At 42.7% G+C, this 24,555-nt stretch overlaps 1 protein-coding gene across 13 annotated transcripts in view; it reads left to right on the top strand.

Moving 5' to 3' along the window:
* The window catches only part of LOC123969984 (nuclear factor 1 X-type-like), a 109,129-nt gene that overhangs the window by 20,892 nt on the left and 63,682 nt on the right, over positions 1–24,555 (top strand). For 9 of the 13 annotated variants that reach the window (XM_046047806.1, XM_046047809.1, XM_046047808.1 and 6 more), the window contains one exon: positions 14,250–14,781. In XM_046047806.1, the coding sequence (XP_045903762.1) occupies positions 14,250–14,781 (532 nt within the window). Of the gene's footprint in view, positions 1–8,951; positions 9,180–12,710; positions 13,380–14,075; positions 14,782–24,555 lie in introns of those variants that run through there. The other 4 variants (XM_046047813.1, XM_046047814.1, XM_046047807.1 and 1 more) reach the window with 4 other exon arrangements.

The following is a 24,555-nucleotide window of genomic DNA, read 5'->3' as shown; positions in this document are numbered from 1 at the left end:
CCTGGCAGGTTTTTCCCCTCCTCACTTTGGGGTTAAGAGCGCACCCGCTCTTCGTATTTATTTTTATATTCAGATGTTATGGATGTCTCCGGGAAAAGGCCGTCCCTTTTCCCAGCAAGAGGAATTAATACTGTTTGAATGTTCTCTCTGGAGTCTAAAAGGAGTAATTTTGCAGTGGAGTTTGGGAGGTTTATAAGTGAAAACCTGACCACTGCTAAATAAACAAACTAGGGATGATTAAAAACTGACCCTTGTTTGTTGACTCTCTGCTTTCTGAGCCTGTGTGTGTCTGTGTGTGCACCTGTCTCCTATGCTCATGCATGGACCACGCAGTTAACAGTGTATGTATACTGAAAGCGGGTAAAATAAGGGGAAAGCCACACGAAAAAGCTAAATAATTTCAACAAAATTACAGAGGCAGCCACACAGGCGGGTCTAACAAAGATGAATGTAATTCCGCAGAATGTGTTAATATATGCACATGCATGTACTATTTCACAATCACACTACACATACTTTAGTGTGTTTCAGTTGGTGATGTTTTATGTGTGTTTTTGCCTGGTTTTACCACACCGCTGTCCTTCCTCCTTTTGTGTGTGTGTCTGTGTGTCAAGGGATTCCTGCACCTCCGTAATGTGACTTTGTTTCCCAAACAATATCCAAGGCATAACATTAACATGAAAGAGTGCATAAAAGGCCACAGGTTCCTTCTGTGAAAGACAAGAGCAGAGATTGATGATGTTGGCCAGTGTGTATTCAAGCCGCCTTTTCACGCAGGTGATAAAATTCTGCTGGAGAGGCACGCAGGGCTGCTCAGTGTCTCTGGGTTCATTCGCTGCACTGCATGAGAAAGGCTCAACCAACACCAAAGCTCACATGTGCTCTCATCTGAAAATATGCTTTCACTTTTCTTTACACTTCATTCCTATTTTTTTTCTCTCTGTCTGTCTCTTTCTCAAAACCTCCCTCATTTCTTTTGCTCTTTATGTGAGTTTGCTTATCTTTGTCTGTCTCTCTCTGCATCCCTCAACTCTCCCTACGCTCTCTCTTTCTCATTGCATCTCTTACTTCAACCATCTCTTTCTCCATTTTACCTCATTCTTTGCATGCCCCCTCCGCTACTCCTCTCTTTCGTTCCCTCAGAAAGAGCCACAGTCTTATCTGGGATATGTTGGATTTGGTGAGCTTAAAAGCCACTTTACTAACTCCCTGTCTGCCTCTCCTGAGAACAAATCTAAAACTCTTCCACCATTCGCTGGCCTTTGTCCGCTGGAATGCTGCTCATCAGGCGACTTTTTACTCCCTATCGCCTCTTAATGCTAATCCTCTACCTGACTCTCCATCTTCTAGACTCCCACCCTCCTTTCCCTTTTCTTTGTCCCCCTCTGCTCCATTTTTGCTCCTCCACTGACTAAAATGCTTGATAAGCGTGTTGGGTTTCTTTGGTGATGTGAAGGAATGCTAATGCATCATAACCATATTACAGTACTTAGAGGAGGCAAATAATGCCAAGTGCTATCTGGAGAATCAAATCTCTGCACAAGAGCCTTCTCTCCCTGTCAGATTAAAGAAAGATGTTGTTCCCATTTTGATTCTCCTCTATTTAAATATAAAGCTAAAAGCCCATCTAAAATGTGGTGAAACAATGGTGTTGTATTCAATAATGCAATTTCTCCAGGAAGCCTAAATAAAGATCAGGCCAAATCCTATTTTGCATCAGATTTTTTGGGCAGCATTAACAGATGAATATTGCCCACAACATTTCCCTATATGTAGTGCTTTGAAACAGCACCTAGAGGATACTGTGCTGTCCTCTTTGTGAATGCAAATAAATGCTTGAATGTTTTGCATATAGTGCTGTCCTAATTTGGTTGTCACCGTTTAAAGGGAAATAATGTATTTTTAAAAGAATGAAAATACTATACTGACATTTGGGAAAAAAATGCTTGAAGAGTGTACCCAAATCATAAGTGTAAATCCAGAAGCGGTCCTAACAGGATGTGATGAGACCCGGGGCAGGCCCTCTCTGGCGCGTGGCAAGCAAACTGGAGTGAGGGATTTGCTCGTTTTATTATTAGGGACAGTGTGTGTTGTTGATGGAGCGGCTCCATCCATGTTGACTCACAGAGAGACAGCGGTGATGGCTACACTGAGCAGAGGTGTCAGGCTTGGCTGATGACTCCAACTCCCTAAACAGTACTGCAAAGGCAAACCCTTCTCGTTTGTGGATGTGTGTGTGTGTGTGTGTGTTTGCATGTATATGAGTATGTGTTTGTGTATTCGGCTGAATCTGTGTGCATGTGCAGGCCATACTGCTTTTGCATGTGTGTGCGTGTGTGTGTGTCTATACTGTGTGTGTGTGTGTGTGTGTGTCTGCTTCAGTCTTGACAGCCAAGAAGCCTCAGCAGCATCTGACGTGGCAGCTCTTGCTGCTTTCAGTCCAGCTCCTTCCTTCTGGCTCACTTTTCTGTGATACTATCTTTTCATACAATCACATGTTTATAAATGGAGGCTGACTGGTATTTCATACCGGACCAGTTTCGCTGAGAGTTGATAAACACTGTGCTATTCGGTGCAAAAGAACACAGCACGAGTAGGATGTTTGTCGCAGTTAAGAAATGTAGCTTTTTTATTTTTTAGTGAGACAACAGTAAAACTGAGCAGGATACTGAGTGAAGAAGAAAAAGTAAAAAAACAAAAACAATAAATATATCTGGCAGGATTCTATCCGAGGCCGGCAAGGGCACATTTGGTTACACGTATACAGTATTTCTCTTACGTGCTATTATATTTCCATTTCAAGGTAACTTAAGGCCAACACAAAAAAATACTACATATAAATAAACCAGATGCAAGCTATTAAGTAGTCGCCACTCATTACCATATACTGAAGCATAAAAGGCAAATACTGTTCTTTTGTTTGAATTAGTTACACAGTTTATAATGGCTGTTGTACTCAAGAAATGAGAGTGGAGATAGCTGCTTTTCACTTGCTTTTTCTGATAATGTGAAAAATTAAATACATGCATAAGGACCACAGTTATAAATCCAACACTAACCTAATTTGAAGCTTGATATCAGTGAGACACAGCATTTCGATTTTTTGTTCCTGCCTCCTTTTTTTGCCCTCCCTGGCCTGTTTGTGAGGTGCATTTTTATTGAGGTGGGTTTTCTCCATTTTATGTCCCCTCTGAGGACATGTACTTATGGCCGTCTGCCTGTGGTACTGTGGTGCTCCTGAGGTCTGTACGAGGTGGTAGTTTAGGCTGGGGAAGTCAGCGAGCGTGGTCACAGAGGAGATAACTGCACACACATTCTCCCAGAGGCGCCCGTCTGCATCGTGTGTCTGTCTGTCCTCCACATTGCTTTGTTGGAGGACACATCTTTAAAAAAGGAAAGAGCTGGTTTGAGAGGATAAAACTTTCAAAATGATTTAGTTGTTGTGTGTGCACACGTGTCCTCATGTGTTTGTGAGTGTGTGTGTGTGTGGCTGTGAAGGCTCTTTGTTTCTTGCCTTGCATGTGTTTGTGTGTGTCCTCTGTTTCTTCCGGCCTGGCATGGTGCTTGCCCTACAGGGAATGCCACTCAAAATGGGCAGAGCGACCTTTAACCCTCACACTGCCAGCTCAGAGTCAGGCGTAACTTGCTGCCATATCAAGAGCCCGTCTCTCTTTGACCCAGACTCTGTCATGCGTAGCAGAGATTAAGACCCGGCTCTCAGGAAGCCATTTGGAATAAACACCTTTTAACCCTAAAGGGATCAGAGTTGCCTATGAAGCCACTTGGAGCAGCCACCCACTCTTAACCCTTAACACTAGCAACTCAGCACAGACAAGGCAGAGTGCACAGGCAAAGGCCCAGCTCATATCATGCCACAGGGAGCGGGCACTGGTTAACCCTCGCAGCGCCAACTCAGCACAGGCAAAACTCCAGCTCACACGATAAGCAGAATTAAATCCGCAAGCCTCAGTGTTCCTGATAGGGAGCTCACTGATGCTGAAAAAGCTAATGTATTGCTTTCCCCTCACCCAAACATTTGCAATGTTTTAATTGTCAATGATAAATATTAAATGATAAATTGTGGCTATGAAGTTTGGTTCTTCTTCTTATCGAGAACTCTTTTATTTGTTTTGTTTGTTGTTTTTGTTTGGTGAGGTTGCACACTATAACTCAACACACAATCTTTTTTCATGAAGCTTTGTGGCGATTAAATGACTTCTGTTGATTTCTGCTGTTTCCCCACAAGTGTCACAAAGAACAGCCATGTTTCCAGCTTGACAACCACAGTTGTTATGTTATGAGTTGTAACAAAAGGCTTTGAAAGGGTTTGTAGAATCTCATCTTACGGTTTCACCCATCTCTCATGAATTTGCTATGTGCTGCGATTTTATTTTGGAACAATACACATGCTGCTGCACTTTTAAAAATCTGAAAAAAAGGCTGCTGTTTAAGCATGTATGCATGACCTAACAGATGTTTAAATCTTGAGTGTTTGTGTGCTCCACTTAAGTCCTGCTCAATAATCAAGAAAGCAATCAATCAACACAAAAATAGGATATTGATTCACAGTAATGGTATGCATAAACCTGCCAACTAACATCTTGCAAATTATATAATTAATACTTAACACTATAAAGCTAAAGAAAAAGTATAATTTAGAGAAGAGATACTTTCCCTTTAAGGGAAGTGCCAGGACATGAATTGCGGCATGAGTGGAGAGAAAGAGTGAGTGAAAGATGGAAGAAGAGAGAGAGAGGGTAAAGGGAGTTTCTGCACTTGCCTGTCTGGCAACGGCTGAGGAATGAGTGTACAAGTTTGAGTCTGGGTGAGTTAAGCTGTGTGAGAGAGAGAGGCAGGGAGAAAAGGAAAGGGAGACGGAGTTCCAAGGAGTGAGGGGGAGCGGAGTGAGAGATGCTGGAAGATGGATAGCAACCGAGATAGAGCGAGTGCAGGCGACTGGTAGAAGTGAGAGGGTGAAGCAGCAAAAAGCAGAGGGAGGGATGGTTGAAGTACAACAACAATATGGAGTACAGGAAAGAGAAGGAGGATTGCAGAGTAAGAGGTGAAATAAATAAATGAAGGAACGGAGGAGTAGGTGAGGGGGGGTGGGGGGGGCACAGATTGAATGTGTGAGTTGGGCTAGTGGTGAAGCATTTGCATAAAGGGTGAGGGCACTCTGCCCGGGCTTTGGGGAGAGGTTGGCATCTCGCCTTGCCGACTGGCAGAACGAGGACCATGGAGGAATAAAAGAATGAGGGGGAGCGAAAGAGTGAGAGAGAAAGTCTCTCAATAGTGCATCTCTTGTGTGAGGAGAAGCAGGCCTTGGCTGCTGTTGGAGCAGGGCATGGAGGGGAGGGGATATCGGGTTTCATTATCTGCTTGATTCCTGCTGTATTTGCTAACCATGAGGTTCAAAGCCCTCTCTGCAGCTGTAGGCAGGGCATGGTAGCCAGTGAGTGCCGCTGGCATGTGCCGACTGGAACACTGTAGGTGTGTGCAGCATGCGCTTCGGTTAGGAGTGAGACAGAAAGTGTGAGACAGGCGCGCTCCTTCCCTGTATAGTTGATGCAAAAAGCTGCCACCCCCAGCCCTACCACCCCCTGACCCCCCTACCCACACCACTCACACACACACAAACTCCTCTAGCAAACCCTCACACACACTCCACACTCCAAGTATCACACTGCCTATTGACCTTATCAGGAATGGCCGCCCTTGTCGAGGGGAAATGCTGTACTCTCAGTTTTGCTGCAACGTCCTGTCGGAAAATGCCACACCAACAGCATATGTGTTTGAGTCACTTTGTGTGAGTGTGTGTGTGTATGCCATGGTGATGCTACAGAAAAGGTTGTAATGTAAACACAAATATGGTACACATGAACCAGTCTATGTATTCACTTAGCATACATGTAATCCTATACCGCCCCATCTAGCTGCAGCCACATGTTGAAATGGTTTTATTAAATTATTGTTTGCAACATGCAGCGCCAGAATCTCCTAATTTAGTTTGAAATCTATAATTTTGGCCAGTTTTATTTATACCATGATAACATCATCCCTAAGAGAAACAGTCTTTCTAATTTACTGCACTGTTATCAAGATTAACGTTCAGTTTTGCATTATATGGAGTAAACGTTTAATGCTTCAAATAGCCCTCTTTGCTGTTCCCACAATATATTTTGGTGTATGCAGTGTTTAAGTTTTGAATTTTGTTCACCACGTCTAAGCCAAAAAAAAACGAAATAAATTTACGAAATGATCATCACAAAATGTGTTTTTAAGTTGTCCAAATTGAATTCAGTTATCCAAATATTTTCAGAAGATAAATTGGGAACATAATTTATGTATGGGGTTACAGTTTATAATTAACTGTATAAGGTGACATTTATGCAGATGAGACAGAGTCATAGAGGTAAACCACACAAACCTCAAGAAAATCCTGGCTGAATAAATTTTTGGTACTTAAAATAAAATCATGAAGAGCCCTTGATCTTATCTTTGATGTGCTTACATTAGAGGCTGAAACAGTCTGCCCAGACAAATCAATCGCACAAACGGGAAAGCATATTTAAGTATAAAATTACCCAGGTCTGCTGTCACGTCAGAAGCCCCAGCTTGCTATCAGTCCTTGTGTCTCTGGAGCTGTTTAAAGTTTGTTCGCTCTGTCTTTCCCTCTCAGCCTCATGCCACAAATGGCTTCCAGACTTTCACACATAGTAATGCTTCAGTGTGTAAACAGGCGTAATTACAAACGATGCGCAGACACACTTTTAACATCAATCTGTGCCGATGGGAGAAGGAGACCAGAAAGAGGGGAACTTTTTCCTCTTCCAGGGAGTACAATGGATGAAAAGGTTTTGAGCTGGATGGAAATGGAAGGACTGGCAGTGATGGAGTTAAGGAGGAATTTTTTTAGACGAGTAATGTGGGCCTGTGTGAATACATGTGTGTGGGCTTGAATAAGTGAATGAAAGGGAAAGAAAAAAAGGACACTAATTTTTTCTATTTCATGAGTTTCCAAGGAAATAGTAGTATTTATCAGCGTGTCCGCAATTATTTTATATCCTTGAGGCTTGTGAGGTTACTAACACATCACCTCTTAATAGCAGGGTGTTACTTACCACTAGTCCGACCTGCGCACCTTACTTTTCCTGCACTCCTCATGGTAAAAAAACATATGGAAACTTTGTTCAACCTGGAGAAAAGTTTTTTTCCCCTCACTTCTCTCTTTTAAGAGAGTGAACAGAAATGGCATTATGCCTGGTCCAACGTTCCTGTCTTGTGTACGTTTAGAACAGTGTGGCAAGTTGTGAAAAATATTTGATATATATACAAAGCACAAACAGATTAAGAAACTTTAACCCAAATTATTCCAGACCATCTTGTGTGATCAGAGCCCACACACACACACACACACACACACACACAAAGGGAAAATAGTTCAGATCTCTCACAGTCTTTCCCTTACATCACCACAGTACTTGTCAATATGTGATTTCACACAGCAGATGTCAAAGTTGAATTCCACTTGTGACACGTCCTGACATGCTGTAACCTTCATCAGCTTTCTTGTGTGTGTGTGTGTGTGTGTGTGTGTGTGTGTGCGTTTCCTACCTTTATCTTACAGGATCATCTTGAACAGAGTTAACAAAAAAAACTTGTCTGTGAGACAAATATAATTTCATCAAACAAATGTGGCCTTCATGCTTGTAGCATTAATTTTATAATATGCTTGTAGCATTTTTTTATAAAATAAATTGCTGAAATAGAAAAAGGCTAATATATCCCCGGGTTTCCTATTCTTCCAAATACAATGTAAAACTAAAGTATTGTTTTTCTCATAATTAAATATCTGATATATGTATAAATGAAATACAATATATGAACATATATTTACAAGGATACAAATGTTCAGATTTTTTTCAAATTAAACTGCAAAAATGAAACGTTTGATCAAGTTCATTCAGGAGCCAGAATTTTAATTAAATACTGTCCCTTTGTTTAAAAACACATTTGAAATATATAGATTTTCAGGATATTAATGTTCAATTATTCACTGTAGCAATTGTTTATATGTTTTAAAATTTATCCCATGTTTTGTTAAAAAGGAATACAAACTACTTTTAACTTTAAAGCAGTTTTAAGGAATTTAGATTATTTAGGTCATGTTGGTGGTAATAATACAATAATATAGGCCTAGTACAATATAATTTGAAATACGAACAGCTGTTTATTTTTGGTAAATTAATGTTTTTGATTTACTTGCACACTATGCCTTTTTAAATTACATTTGGTCTTTTGTTGAAATAACAATTTAACTGTAAAATAGAAGACCTGCCAAGTGAATGCCTGAAATCTGAAAACCACAGAGAGAACACATTTAATGCCTATTGTTGATTCACAACCAAAGCATCAAATAATTATATGACCTGACCATAGAATGTACATGACCGGACCTTTTTTCCCATTTAGCCCATCCTATGCAGGCATTTATTTGCATACCTACCTAAGACACCGCGAATCCACCTCAGGTAATTGTTTATTAGAGCTGAGGACAACACTCTAGGAAACACGCTAAGTTATGGTTGTTAAAATCAATTGTAAACAAATATAGTCCACAAAACGGAATTATTAGTGCCTTACCTAATACGCATATAAAATAATGTACATACAGATGTTAGTGTATCTAGATGCCATTAGTGGAATAGGCCTACATCAATAAATCTGCAGTAACGGAGGGACAAAAGCCCCATAACTCTTCTTGTAATTGATTTGTGTAGTCTGGCGAATGACTGCCTTCACGGAGGTCATAATTAAGAAAAACATTGTTTTATTTAATAGCTTTACTAAGCTACTACAAACCCGCCTCCTTTTAATTACAGTTTGAGTTTTGGTATTAATTTTGACCCTTTTTGTTCAACGTAGGCCGCACGGGACTGAGGATGAGAAGAGGCGCCTATAGCAAACGTTAAGTTCACGTTCCTCTGATCAACATTAGATTTGAACATTTCTGGTATTTAGAGCCGTTTTACTGTGAAGAATATTACGTTTTGTTTATTTTAACGAACGTAAAATACAAAGAGCTACTTAGGTTAAGTGCACCTAAGTAGCTGAAAGAGGGCCAATATTAGGCCAGACTAACGCTGCGTCACAATTTTCCGGTGAACACGGTGAGTGAGGTAGGTTTTTTTCTTCCTAGGTGAGGGTGTTTATTTTACAAATGCAGAGATACGTAGGGTGCAGGCCGCTTTGAGCTGGAGGACAGACGGAGGAGTTGGTGCTTTCCTCTATTATTTACTCTACTCTTCATTAGCCTAAATCTTAATATAATTTAAGTATGTATTAGTGTTTAAGTAGTTGTTAAATAATCAACAATAGGACCCATCCTGTGCTGAAAACCTTTTAGGCCTCATTTCACACAGTGTGTTTCTAACAGCACATTTAATGTATTCACACTTAACACTCAGCCTAGCCTACATGATAAAATGGTGTCTTGGGTAAATTTGTACTAAGCACAGTGTTTTTAAATCTGTTTTGTTGTTTATCTTGAACACAACAATTTCAGTTTTTATGGGTTTCCTTTGTCTTGGTGTTTCTGGCGGTAGCTGCTGCTCCAAGCTTGGCCTTGTTAATAAAAACCTGAGGTGGTTTTCATGGGTTTTTTTTTTTCCCCGTTGTGCCCTGTCAGGGCAGGAGGAGAGATTGTCTTGCCCAGACTGGCAAACAAAGGTCGTCCTTTTCTGAAAGACAGAGCATGGCATGCAGAGATAAGATGAGCCCTCGGTCAAGTTATTGCAGAGCAGATACCTGAAGAGTCCAGTGTCAGAGGCCCGAAAAACTGCCACCCTTCGTTCTGCACCGAAGAACTCCGGGCAAACAGGAGAAGCCTTCTTTAATAAGCTGAGGGAAATGTGGGTTTGAAAATGTCCAAAAAATGACACATTAAATAGTAGGGTGCCATACAGACTCATTTCTTGGCCAAAATCATAAAATATCTTGCCTTAACTGCAAATTGTGCGCAGACCTCAAAGCCTGTGTTATGCTGGTGTGTGTAATTTTGTATTTGGTCCAGTTTATAATCATAATAGGCCTGGCAGCGTATTTAACCAAATGATTTCAAAAAGGCGGAATTTTTTTGTTGTTGAAGGATTACATATTTCATACAAATAGTATTTGCTTAATAATATGGATTAATTTTTAGTCTCATAAGAGGTTTCTGTCAGTTTTTTATTCTCTTTTTGTTACATATAAAGAGTTAATGAGTGTTATGTTACTGAAAAAAACATTTTGTAGTTCCTGGGCTGGAACTACAAAATCATGTGTTGCTAGTTTTAATGGACAAAGGAGAGGTTTGGATTTCCCTGATGGTAATCTTGGTTATTATCATTTTGCTGTCAGTAATGGCATGATGATATTCCAGGAAGTGACAGTAATACTTGGCACATATCACTCCTTTTCTTTGTCTGCGGCCCATTCATCAAAAAAGTCTAGATCCCTCCAGTCTTTTCAAATAAGTGACAAACACACCTCCGTCATTATTCTTCAAAAACAAACACACACACATCCTCCTTTAATACCATTTCCTCATGTTCCTTTTGCACATTTTTTTCTTGCCTATTGCCATCAACTTTCATTCCCACATTTTTTTACCGTGTTCAGTGTGGCTGTGTGAGGCAGGCGTATGTTAGCATGAACAATCGACGGCCGGCCCGGCTCGACCTGGTCCAGATGGGGTCCGTACCCCCCCCCCCAGCAGTAACAGTGATGAGCCAGTCAGGCAGCCAGCTAGCGAGCTAGCTACCCACGCGGGTAGCCAACCAGTCATTTACCCAGCCAGTCATGTCATGTGGCCTCTCAGCCAACCTAACAGTCAGCTCGCCAGCCAGTCAGTGGACCAGCCAGTCGTCCAGGCTGCGGCTCCTCTGTCAGACTCTGACAGAGGGAGCTGGCCAGGCTAAATCTGACGGTCCTGGGAGCCAACCAGAGGACTCTGGCTTTTGTAGGGCGTTCACACAGACAGCCTGTCCCGTTGCACAGCAGGGGGCTTCAACCCACAATCACATGTCCGGGCCCTCAACTTTGCCACATGACAAGTTAGCTTTTTGTGGCTGCCCACTGCAGAGATTCCAGTTTTGACAATGTCTCTATAATTCCTGTGAACCCCGTGGACTAATTCATGTCATTTGGAAAGCATAAATTAACAAATGTGTTTCTTTTTTGTAATTTGGAAGAAGGCTGTTTAAATGCACTTCTAATGAGAAGCGCAGCCCATACGTATTTCCTACGTACGTCTGATTATCGAATTGATCCTTGGTGAGAGCCTTTGTCTCTCAAATATTTGTCCCATGGTGCACTGGGCACAGCTTGTCCCTCTGAGGTCATGTGAGTCAGCCAATGAGGACGAGACAAAGAGCTTGCCAGGGCAACTATACAGCTCTCACTTTCTGCTGCTGTGCAGTCCCAATCATGTGTCATTGTGTACTTCATAATGCAACACGATGAAAGTATGAGCAATTTACTGGCAGCAGTAGGAAAGTATAATTATTTTCACTGTTACAAAGACCCGCACATCTGAATCTGAAAGCATTAGGCTAAGATTTGTGAATTACAGGGAAGCGGTATAGCCTATTTTAGACAGTTTCACTATCCGCTTGCCTTAGTAAACAGCTTAGCATGTATAGGCTACTTACATGAAGCTGTCCACCACAGCATTTTCACCCCTTCATTGTCCACCGAATCCTGTCTCACCCACTAATGGGATTGCGCTATAATATGGTAACAGAAACTTTTAATGTGTTTCTGTGTCTGTGCTGTTGGGGCTTTTAAAGTGGACTTACCAAAAAAATAAAAAAGAGAGGCAGAGAAGGGGCCAGTTTGGATGTGAGAGTGCATTTTGAAACAGGAGAGCATGTTTTTGGATGGTATTTTTTGTTGGGGGGGTTGACGGGCATTTTCTTCCCCCCTCCTCTCTTTGTTTGTGTGGTAAATCCAGGAGCAGCTGCTGGTCTCAGGGTCTAGTGGGATTGTGGGCCTGTGTTTTCTCATGCCATCCCATGCCAAGGTGGTGTAACGCGAGCAGAGAGAGAGGGAGGGGGAGAGAGAGAGAGAGGGGTGTTTCTGGAGGGGGAGGGAGAGGGCTGTGGGGGTGCAGTTGGAGAGCGAGCTGGTTTGTTGGTATGGCTGTGACCATGCTTGTGACGAAGGTGATGAAAGCAGGGGGGAGGGGTGTAAGGGGGCTTTAGGAGGCGGGTGCTGTCTGGATTGGATGCATGTAAAATTAATATCCTCTGGACTTGCCTTTGCACTAGATTGGAACTTGTCTATTTGGCTAATGACGAGCCTTCTGCCTGCACCACACACAGTCCCCCCCTCCCCTCCTCTCTCTCTCTCTCTCTCTCTCTCTCTCTCTCTCTCTCTCTCTCTCTCTCTCTCTCTCTCTCTCTCTCTCTCTCTCCACTACCAACCATCTACCCCCCACCTCTTTGCTTCTCCCTCTGCCATCTCTCTCTTCCCTCCCTTTCAGCGCTGGGAGCGTGCGTATTGGCTGGGCTGTTTGAGACTCAGTGCCAAATAGGTGGGCCCTCTGCATGTTGGCACAGACTCAGTCAATGGTTAGAGAAGGAAAAGTGGAGAGGAAGAGAGAGACAGAGTTGGAGAGAAAGAGGGGGAAAAAAGAAGCTGCACTCGGGTTTGCCAGCGGTCGTGCACACTCTTCCAACATTGATTCGGTCCTCTTGTTTTTGTTTTTTTTCCTTCCTCTTCTCCTCCGTCCGCACCCCCCTTGTCCAGCTCTCTCTCTCCCTCTCCGCGAGTCTTATGCAGATCCTAGAGAATTGAACCAATAGCACGCGCCGCTTTGCCAAGCTTTTTTTGTTGTTTTTTCATCAAGATATTTTTGTCTTGACATATTTTTTCAAACAAACAAAGAGGCTTGTTAAAGTTTTTGACAATTTTAACCTTTTTGCTGCAATATCTGTTTTATTATTATTCGTGCACATCCAGCTCTGTTTAAAAAAAAAACAATCCTTTTAGACAGAGAGATTGCTGAACTTCTCTACACTCTCCTTCTGTTGTGCTCTTGAACGGCACCTCTTCTGCAGCTCCAGCTACAGTACCTCCTGTGTTCCTGTGCTGGTATTACACTGAGCCCCCTTGGCCTGTCTCCTCTTTCTCAGCTTTTTCCCCCCTGCTGCTTTTATTGGACAGTTTCTCAGCTTCTCTTTTTGCTTAATTTTTTTTTTCCCATCAGTCGTTTGTTTTCTTATATACGCAGCATTACTTCAGCGCCTTTTGACTCAGCAATCCAGTTACTGTCCTGGTGGTGTATTTTAAGTTTCTTTGCAGTCGGCGGGGTGAATTTATGATGAGAGAGCAAAATGGTAACTACCATGTCATTCTTGTTTGATTCACATATGTTTTATGGTAATGACTGTTATTAGATCATTTTGAGTGCGGACGCACTTATGTTATTTATAGACAAATATTTTATGTTTAATTTTAATAATTAGAATTTGGTAAGTTGGTTGTCTCAAATTATTTCAGTGTTGTATGCGTTTATAATTTGTTATGTCAGTCTATCTTATCAGTCAGTCTGCATTATGTTTTATTATTGCTACACGTTTTTACCCTATCCCAGATGTAGATATAAAATGTTTTTATAATTAATAATGTTTTATAGAATTAATACTATTTTTGTCATAGTTTTGTAATGGGTAAATACAATTCTGGAAAATTTAGATTTATAACTAATACATTTGTTTATATTTCTATTTATTTATTTAGGCAGACATATAAATGTTTCCACTAATATTTTTTGAAGAAAAACTTCACAGTAGATTCTTAATTTCACCTTCTCATCTCTTACCTCTCAATCTATCAGTATTGTGTTGTTCAGTGTTTTGTTTCTTTCAGTGTGATGTGTCTGTGTTAGGTGTTAGGTAGAGAATGTAAAGGATCTCTCTCTCTCTCTCTCTCTCTCTCTCTCTCTCTCTCTCTCTCTCTCTCTCTCTCTCTCTCTCTCTGTGCCTCTCGCTCATTCTCTCCCTCCGCTCACACAGAGCAGGCGCTGCTCCTCCATGCTGCGTGCCGGTGCTAACTGCCTCTCTTCTCTTTTCCCTTCCTCACCCCCACTCCCTCTCTCCCCGTCCTTCTCTCCCCCATTCTCCCCCTCTCACTCCACTGCCTCCTCCTGCTTCCCCCCCTCCTCCCTCTCCTCCTCCACCCTCCCCCCGTCCTCCTCCCTCATCCAGGATGAATTCCACCCCTTCATCGAGGCCCTGCTGCCCCATGTCCGCGCCTTTGCCTACACCTGGTTCAACCTGCAGGCCCGCAAGCGCAAATACTTCAAGAAGCACGAGAAGCGCATGTCCAAGGAGGAAGAGCGCGCAGTGAAGGATGAGCTGCTGGGGGAGAAGCCAGAGATCAAGCAGAAGTGGGCCTCACGCCTGCTGGCCAAGCTCCGCAAGGACATCCGGCCGGAGTTCCGCGAGGACTTTGTGCTCACCATCACGGGGAAGAAGCCCCCCTGCTGCGTGCTGTCCAACCCTGACCAGAAGGGCAAGATCCGTCGCATCGACTGCCTGCGCCAGGCCGACAAGGTATGGCGGCTGGACCTGGTGATGGTCATCCTGTTCAAGGGCAGCCCCCTGGAGAGCACGGACGGGGAACGGCTGGTCAAGTCACCACAGTGCACCAACCCTGGCCTGTGCGTCCAGCCGCACCACATCGGAGTGTCCGTCAAGGAGCTGGACCTCTACCTGGCCTACTTCGTCCACACGCCAGGTATGTGGCCAACTGGATACTAGACACTAATAGGGAGGGATGCCAACACACGAACACTTGTCATACATGCCCGTGTGCATGTGCATATAGATGTACACATGCATTTGCATAATTGCACACATGTAGACACACAGAAACACTTGTGTGACAATTATGTGTGATAATTAAATAGAGGGGGAATAACAGAAATAAAAATACATAAAGATAAGCCCAAGTGTAGTAAGTTTCAGAAACACACTAAAAATGTGTTTTCAAATTTAGGAGAAAAATTTATTAATAAATCAATTAATTATAATTAAGCTATATCATAATATTATGTGAAAATTGTGAATTCAGAAAAGTTTTTATTCAACAGTTTTCAGATAAATAAATAAAGCAAACACATTTACCGCTGAGAAATAAAATGGAAATCCCTTCCTGCTTTTGTTCTCTTAGCAAACAGCAAATACTTTTGGTTTTTGTCATTTCAGTATTTTCCTTCTTTTCTTCTGTTTCTTAGTGTTTGTTTACATGACAACTTAGTATCAACAGTAATAAAAAAAATATGTGAGTGTATGTCAAGGGCATCCAGCCAACATGGTCTGGCAAGTACGTGTTCATTTTTCTGAGCAAGGCTTTTGCGGGTTCATACTAGCATGTATTTTGTGTATGTTTTTTTTATTTTTTTTATAGGAAGGAATTTGCTTGTGTGTGTGTGTGCGTGTGTTATTTTATGAGATGATCCCCACTGTCAAATTGTGTGTTTTTGTGCAATGAGTGAGAGTCACTGTTTATAAGATTGTACTCAGTCTGTTGAAGTGTATGTGCCACGATAAGGCCATTGTAGCCAGGGATTGTCATTTGGCCACAGCCCAGATTGTGTGTGTGTGTGAGAGAGAGGGAGAGCAGAGCCGTGAGTCTCCTGCGCTCAGGCCGCAGGCTGCTGCCGCCTTCACCGTCTGCCTGAACGCTAGCACCACGTTGGACCTGGCTGCCAAACACACTCAAAACGCCAGTGCTCACAGACAGCCAGTACTATTGCAGCCACCTTCACACCCGTACACACACATACAAACACAGCTAAATAAAGTTACACACATTCGATTAAAAAAAAAAGAGGGGGGAAAAAAAAAGACAAACAACTCTTGTCATCTTTGTAGCGCACTTTCACACGTAGAGCCAAACACGGTTTTAGTCACGATTGCGTACACACACCCACACAGCGCGCACTCTTGGCCAAAGACTATCATAGATACAATTTGATACAGCCAAACATTGTTGTATCTCAGCCACCATCATGGATACACACACTTGCACTCGGCCAAACATCGCTGTAGCCTCCAGTGCGTGTACTCTACGCACACAGCCAAAACACTGGCTGTGTTGTAGTTTTTTCCCCCACATTGCAAAAAACACTGTCACAGCAACCACACACACGAAACACATTTCACAGCCAAATCCTCCAAATACACACCACTTCACCATTTGCTGGCTACGTATACATACAAACACACGCTCATGACCTAATATTATCTCAGCTGGAATTTTCTGGAAATTTCAAACAGTGACTCAGCCGGCTTCTCACACACACAAACACACGCACAGGCACATATATATACAGTATACCCCAGCCACTGCTCCAAATGCACACACTCATACTCTGCCTAGGTGGAACTCTTATGGTAGCCGCTAACAGGAGTATGGCCAAATGCTATCACAGACGCCCCTCAGTATCTCTCTCTCTCTCTCTCTCTCTCTCTCTGACACAACACACACACACAAAATCTCAGTCCAGGCCAAACACCTCACGCTGCCCGAGCCAAACCCTGGCAGCAGCTCCAGCTTCACTCTGTTGGTCTGTCTGTGGCGGTGAAAACCGTAGGTGTCTCAAATATGATTGTTTGATTAAAAATTTTTCACCGACTGTTATTGCACAATAACTATTTTCTGCTCAGTTTATTATGAAGTTTACAGCACTGATAAAGACAATTTTCCTTTAAATAAAACCCTTAGCCTATATAAAATAATGATATTGTGTTTGTTTAAATTTAGCTCAGGATACGTGTTCAGAAAATTTGTACATTAAATGATAAACCAAATCTAGAAATATGTTGCCATATAGTTGCATTTTTAGTTTTGAAAGGGAAATTATTGGTGCTTGGTATTTTAATCAATATAATTAAAGCGGTTATATAGGTCAAAGTTTCTTTAGACCTAACAAATTTTCAAAACTTTTTGTAAAGGCAAAACAGTTCTCCTACTATGCTTCATGTGGAAACAAATCGTAGTCCGCTTAACAGCTGTAAATATTTAATTTGTGGTAATATATACTATAACTGACATGAAGTCCTTTTCAAAATAAAAATGAGAGCGTGATCACACAGATCACGATGTTTTCAGCATGTTGCTGCGCACATGTCGCTACAGTACTGGTTTACTGCAGTACAGTAAAACATATGGCTGCTTGGAGGGGCTCCCCAGTCCGCTGCTCATTCATAATGTGGACTTATCTTATCTGGCTAACACAGTGTGCTTCAGTACTTTTACATGCCTCCAACGGGCCCATGCTCAGTTAAAGTCCTGGTTGTAGAGATACTTTGGGGTCTACAAACACAGAGAAAGGGACAGAGGGAGAGACAAAGGGCAAACCACTGTTTGCAAACCTGTCATGAGGTCGCCACTGTTGGCACACTTGGCCCTCATTTTTCACCCTTACACAAGTTATAAATGCGAGCAAACGGGCATAAAGGCATGCACATTTACATCACATTTATCTGGTACAGTGATGTGCTGTTGTGTTTTTTTGCCTCAGTCACACAATAAATGACAAGATGTGCTCATTGTTTGTTTTTGTTTGGTTTGCGTTTTGTCAGTATTTAGCATCTCTGTCTTCCTCGCTCCTGTTTGATCCCGTGCACACTTTTGTTTTGTCTCCTTAAACATCGCCCTCATTGTTGCTCTCACAGAGGTAAAGCCTCTGCTGATCTCTTTTGTTTATATTGTAGGAGACACAGAGAGAGAGCGAGTGCGTTGGAAACGAGAAGAGGCTGCGATAGTGATTGTTCTGTTTGGCAGCGCCCGAGCCCCGTTGGTGTGGGAAGAAGAGAAAGACGTCTTGTGTTTTGTTTATGACAGAGTGGCAAAAGCTGCCACGGGGAATCTCTGGGCTTGCCGTCAGGCTTTCTCAGGCTGTTCTGCAGCCAGCCAGCCTTTGAGATCCTCTCTGTTACAGAGCATAACACACTGCAGCCGTAACAGAACAAACCACGCTGCCACAATACACAACCTTCTCCCCTGTTTTCCAGGCACCTCAGATAATAAAGAGCAACAAACCAGACAGGGCAACGTTTCTTTGAACATTGTAACTGAAATGCTGGCAGAGAATTGAGGAGACGGGAAGAGTGGCTATGGTGCAGTGCAATGAGTAGTGCATTATTTTTAGTGTTTTATTAGGAGTGAGTGAGTGGTATCATAATGGAGATAGTGGCCCTTGGCCCAGAAGAGCCAAAGGTCTGCCAAAGCAACACACACTGGCAGGGTCCCTCTTATAACCCATGAATGGAGTGTGTTGTACAGGCTTAGTTCACAGTACTGGTTTAGATGTCTGACTACTGCATAGGTGGGTCCACTTGTATGCCATCTGAGGAGAAATCATTAAGCTGCTTCTCACAGTGTTCAGCTGACTGTTTGATTTATAACCTTTGTGCTGTTTTAGCTTAAACTCAGCACATTTCTGATTTATTCAAGGTTGGAAAAATGGAAGATTAAAAAAAAACATTTGTGAGGTCCAAAGTTAGCTCAGCGCACTTAGTCATATTTTGGACCTAATTCCTACTACTTTTTATTTTATTTTTTTCTTACTTTTCTTTCCTTTGTATGCCATAAGTGTGATCATGAAAAGATGTTTCAAATGTGTTTCCAATCAAAAGTGCAGTACAGGAAATTTGCAGTCACTCCGAGGGAGGTGTGAAATGTGCTCGCCGTGCCATTTCTGCCATGACCGCTCCACACTCCACGCTCCACGGTGCCAGATCCCGCCTCCCTCTCGCTATAGCACTAGTAATGCCTTGGACGGCTCTGTGAGAAAGCCCAGAGAAACCCTAGCGCTATGGCCACCCCCCATCCCCTTCCCAGCCAACTCACTGACCACAGGAAGGATTCACAAATAAAAAACCCACTTGTGTTCATCACTGAGGAAAACTCTCTGTGTATTCTGGATTTATGGGGGGGAAAGAACAGATATGTGGAAGAAAGAAGGGGGAAAGTAGGAACAGGGGATAAAGATAGAGTAAAGCTGAGAAAAAGAGAGGCATCCGGACAGTCATGGCTGACATGATGAATGGCTCGCAACATGTTACTCTGATGGATTCCACAGGTTCCCACTGCTCCGTGGCTCAGTATTCCCTTTTTTTCCCTGTGAAAATAATCTGTTGTTAATTACTTCCTGGATCTCTTCTCCGGCTCCCATGACATCACAAGGGTTGAGGGGACTGTCCTTGTGTGTGTAAGTGTTTTTATGTGTGTGTGTGTGTGTGTGTGCAAAGCTCAGGATGACCCTCTGCAGTGAAGTAAGCATTGAGTTTTGATTAAATGAAATCTCGACACTGAGGGAGTCGGTCTGAGGCTTTTGTATTGTGTGTGGTGGGAACGGGGCCCACGCCGGCTAAGAAAAGCTCTCCACACGCAGAGCGGCTTTCGCATCCGTAAACGTTCGCGGATGGCCCTCGCTTAGCTGGGCTTGCATCATCTTTTGTGCATCTCTGTCTTTCTGCTTGGCATCAGAGGCATATAGAGGTGGCTACATATCAAATCTTAAGGGTTAACATGGAGGGAGAGCCCCATCACATTAGAGAGACGGAGTGAGAGGGAGTCTTCTCACACTATTCTTGGCTTCAGAAAAAAGTCTGTGTATTTGGGTAGCTAATGGTATCAGGCTAGCCAGAGCCCTGTTGTGTGCTCATTCGCTCCAGAACATGCTCACACACACACACAGAGACGCGAACATTGGGGTGACACAGACGTACATATATTGGTCCAAAACCGCAGGGTCTGCATTTATCTCATGAGACCATGATGACACAAGCAGACTCTAGGGGAAATAAAAAAACATGAGGAAGGCGAGTCAAAGACAATGTTGTTATGTTTGGTCTCCCATTAAATTGACCAGTGAAAACTGGCATGCTCCACGATACGGTGCCTTTGTCCTAGAAACAGCTCCCTGCTTTTTTGGTTTTTACATAACGATCATAAGCCTCAGTTTCTTTGGCTGTGCCTGACTCGGGAGAGCGTAAAACCCCTGAACATTTCTGGTCTACCCGCATCTGTTCCCTTTTGTGTGAGTAGTTTTAGCATTGGGAGATATGAGGTAAACAGATTATTCCAGTGAAATCGGGAGGCCATCATCGTGGTGGAACAGACAAATGAGGCAGTTTGTGCTATATGGCTCTTTTTATCCATTTTTCTCTCAGCTCCTCTTTATTTTTGAATGAACTCAGCTGTCATGTTTTTCCTGTTTCTCCTCAGGAGAAGCTCCCCTTTATAAAGGCAACACAGGTAGAAAAGCAGAGGAATTGACACTTTCCAGCTTTATTTTCTGCAGTTATTCATGGTGGAAGACAGAAATCTTATCCCACTGTCTAGTTAATTATTGCACATGTTTTCTTCATTACTAATGGTACAAACCTTGTTGTCCTTTGTGGTATTCCACTTTAATACACCATTTTTCCTTTTGAATTTCAGCTACCTTGTTTGTGTAGTAATTTGTATCTCCACAAAATGAAGGTTATATTAATCTAATCTAATGTAATGGATCCATCAAAATACATTTATTCTTATTCTTATTATTATAAAAAATAAATAGTGCAGTAAATGATTATCTGCTCTATGGGAAGGTATTTATATAAATGCTTAGCAATTTTTCATTTTGTCTGAAGGAAAAAAGGGCATTTTCACATGCTGCTGAGCCCAGTCTAATACCTACTGTTGAGATTTAATTACACATTAAAACACATTAACGATTGTCAAATAAAAATGGGTGTAGGCAAAGCTAAACACGCACTGATAAAAACTGCATTGTTTACTTGAGCTGAGTGGGCTTTTTTACATTTTTTATTTGGAAAGAAAACCTAGAGAGAGCAAGGAAAGGGGAGAAAGAAGGGGAGAGAAAGGAGAAGAAGGAAAGAAAGAGGTTATTGAGAAAAGAGAGAGTAAGAAGCAGCGAGGGGGTGGTATTGTCTGTATTAATACTGTGTCTTCCCAGTGCCGGGTCTCTTTTCAAGCTTTTGTAGCGGCGCCAACCATGAAATGTGTCTGTCCCCAAAAACCATATACCCACTCAGGAGGGTTTCCCGACCTCAGAGAGACAGAGAGGAGGAGGAGGAGGAGGAGAAGGAGCAGGAGAAAGAGTGCAGTGGCCAATGCTCACTATCAGGCAGGCCAGCCAGAAGCCAGGGAGAGCCATGGAACATGGCTTATTCACCGGGCTGCACTCACAGCGAGCCCCTGGCATCGTCTGCTAACTCTGGCTAACAACGCTATTCAGCAGCACACAGCTATAGTCATGCTAGAATGAGAGTCACAATACAACGTTTTAAATCCAGTGCAGCATTACTTTCCTTTTTGTTCTTTTTATTCAGTTTTTCCCATAGTCATTTTCCATATAAAGAGTGGCTTTGGAGTTTTTTTGTTGCTGAAAAGTTAGGTCAATATTGATATTTTTTTTTTTAAATAAATAATTAATATATTCATAATTAATTATTTAAAAAAGACTTGTTTCATTTTATTTTGCACATGGGGGTTGAAGAATAAAGAAATGATTAAGTGGGCGAGTTTAATGCTCATGCTCCGAAAGAGAAAGAGGAGTTGAGAGGAGTTGTGTCGGCGGCCGTTTTTGGCACGATGCTATCTCTGTATGGAAGACGCCAAATTTTCATACACAGTCCCTGCCAACCTCCTCCCTCTGATCCTCTCTTTCTTCTCTTTTCTTTTCTTTCTTTCACTTGTTCCCCTTTTCTTTTATTCCTCTTTAGGGTTCAAATGAATGCCCTCCCCTAGTCTCATTAGCACCCTGGACTCCTGTTTGCAGCTACAGAAAAATGTATAATAACTTGTAAGCACAAACATTTTAGTGCTCAATAGGACCATTATCCTTGTTTTTCATGAAAGCAGGCCATCATGGGACTGTGAGCCTTGACTGAGTTATTTTTTTTTTAATTCGCTGATGTTTCATTTAGTATGCAAAGATGTTTTGCCACCAGCTATTCGGTTGATATATCTTCAATAAGACTAGCATCCTGCCTTTTTAACACTTTCTTTAAATTTCATATTTGATCAGAGGCTATATTAAAATTTTTTGATATAATATATTTTCAGTGGAAGCATTATTATATGGGCTGTGAGGCTTGATTGCCGTTCAGTTTCTCTTTTGTTTTGTAAATGTATTGCCTTCACTTTATAAGATTTTCCCATTTCATTTGTCCACTGATTAAGTTTGGTCACGTTTTTGTTTTCTGGTTGAAATTTTACTCATCATATGTGCATTTTTACCATATTTCCTTTAGTAAAAAATGTTGGAGCTGTTTTGCACCAGGCCACTTGCTCTTCTTGAGAGACAACCTTCATGAGGGCATTGTTTGGTGTTTGTTACACCGTGAGAAGGAGAGCGGTTTAGAGAAGACAGAAAGTGGGGTGGGGGGGCGAATGAGCAAGCTTGCTGAGAAGCACAACAGAATGCAGAGAATCAAATTTGGCATGCGTCTGTGTAAGCGAGTAAGCTTCAAATCAGTTTGGACACAGATCTAGGACACTAGACGGAGAGAAGAAAGCAGGATGAAACGGGATAGGGAACAACATGGGAATGGGGGGGGGGTAGTGTGTATATGTGCATGTGTGTGTTTAGGGGGGGGTAGTTAAGTAGAGGATGAGTTGGAGGGGGTTGGCGGGTGAGGTTGAGCGGGTGAGGAGTGTGGGGGGGTTGGTAGAGTGTCCCTCAATGACGACTTGAAAAACAGGCCGGTAAATAAATGGAGTGGCAGTAAACAAGGCTCGGCGCTTCATCAAAAGACTCCATTCATCTGTGAACAGGAGAGTCTCTCTTTTCTCTGAGGAGACAGAAAGGAACCCACTGACGCTGACGAGAGGGACGGCGCTTGTTTAGATAACAGGATGAGTTTGGAGAGGAATGGCGTATGTGGATGTGTGTGTGTGTTCGTTCGTGTTTGTGCGAGTTTGGAGGGGGTGCAGTGCAGGTGGGAGGTGGACATAGTCTTAATGAGTGGGGTTTGGTGGGGGGTAGAAATAGTGTGTTTTTGTTTGTTCTTTATCACTAGCTTGGATTCAGTGAAGGATTGTGTTTTGGGGGTTAGAACTGTGGGATAGGCCGATGACAGTGTGTGTTTGTGTGTCTAGTACAAAGCAGTGTAGGGGGTGGTGTGCTTTTGGCAAGGCTTATGTACGCGCAAGCGTGCATGTGTGTGAGAGTGCATATGTGCATATGTCTCCGTCTGCTTATTATACACGGTTATGTTTTCCAGACAAAGTGCTATGCTCTATTTTGCATGATTTACAGTCCAAGCAGCAGGTCTTTTTTTATGAAAGAGAGAGAGTTTGGAAAGAGCCTCGTCTTGGGGTCTCAGGGCCACCGCGGTGAACCGGCCAAAGCAAGGTGCTGTGCATCGCTCTCTGCTTCAGCTGTTCAAAATTCAGCCCGTCTGCCTGTTGGCCAGGGGAGCAAGGTGTAAACTAAGTGCTAAAAAGTCATTTTGTGCATTTCCATCATACAAACTTTTTAATTAAGAGATGAATTTATGAATATAGAGATCAAGAGTTAAGTCACCTCCAACCACTTGGTGAATTCTGACAGAAAGAGCAGGTCAGAGAAGCCAAGACAGAGCTGCATCTTTCAAAGATGCAACTCTGCAAAGCCTTAATTCAGCTTTCTTCAGTTCAGTTTAGTTGTGCTGCACCTGCTGATGTTAACAATTCTTACTCCTTTTTAATCATTTGAGAGCACATCTAGAGATAACAGTGGCCTTGTGGAGTAAGATATGAGATGTCCATCTGTCACGTTAACTTGACTGATCTGACAGCTGAGCTTTATTATTTTCAGTTCAAACTTCAGAGTAGTAGAAGACAAATACGTTCATCTTGTCATTCACCTTGCCAAGAGACTCATTTAAAACCCCTTTGTGTGGGTTATCGGCAGCGTCCAGCACACGTACTCTCTCAATTTCTCTGTTGCCGCTTGTCTTTTATAGGTTATCAATGATGTTATTTCAATATCCTTCCATTAATATATCTTTATTTAAACAGGTCTTTTGTATTTGACTCCTTTAGAACCACAGGGTTGCTTTTAGGGTTGCCATAGCACTCAGGGAACACCCCCCTTTCTCTCAATCCTCTGTCTTGCCACCCGAAAGTCCCCCTCCCTAGCCCACCTCCTGTTCCCCTCACGTTTATTGGACCCAAATTTGGCTGGCACCATGGCAACCAAGGCTCCCAGGGAACCTTGCCTGGGTAGAATCCAAGGTGCCTCCAGGGTGGCGCTGGCTGGCTGCGTCAACGGGTTGTCGCTGCGGCCGGTTGCTCCGACATGGCCAGCCTGGCTCTGGCCTGCCATGACTGCATTGGGAGGGTTAACTTGCTAACCTCTGGTAACTAACTACCAGCTGACATGACCTGCCATATCCAGTGACATTAGCCACCGCATCCTCAGCTGCAGGCATCGGCGACTGCGGCACAGGGGAAGCAGGGGGAAGCATTTTACCAGTACGCATATTGATGTGGCATGGCTGGGTG

This window comes from Micropterus dolomieu, linkage group LG04 (genome assembly GCF_021292245.1).
Source record: "Micropterus dolomieu isolate WLL.071019.BEF.003 ecotype Adirondacks linkage group LG04, ASM2129224v1, whole genome shotgun sequence".
Lineage (NCBI taxonomy): Eukaryota > Metazoa > Chordata > Actinopteri > Centrarchiformes > Centrarchidae > Micropterus > Micropterus dolomieu.
This window is presented reverse-complemented; position numbering and strand designations above follow the sequence as displayed.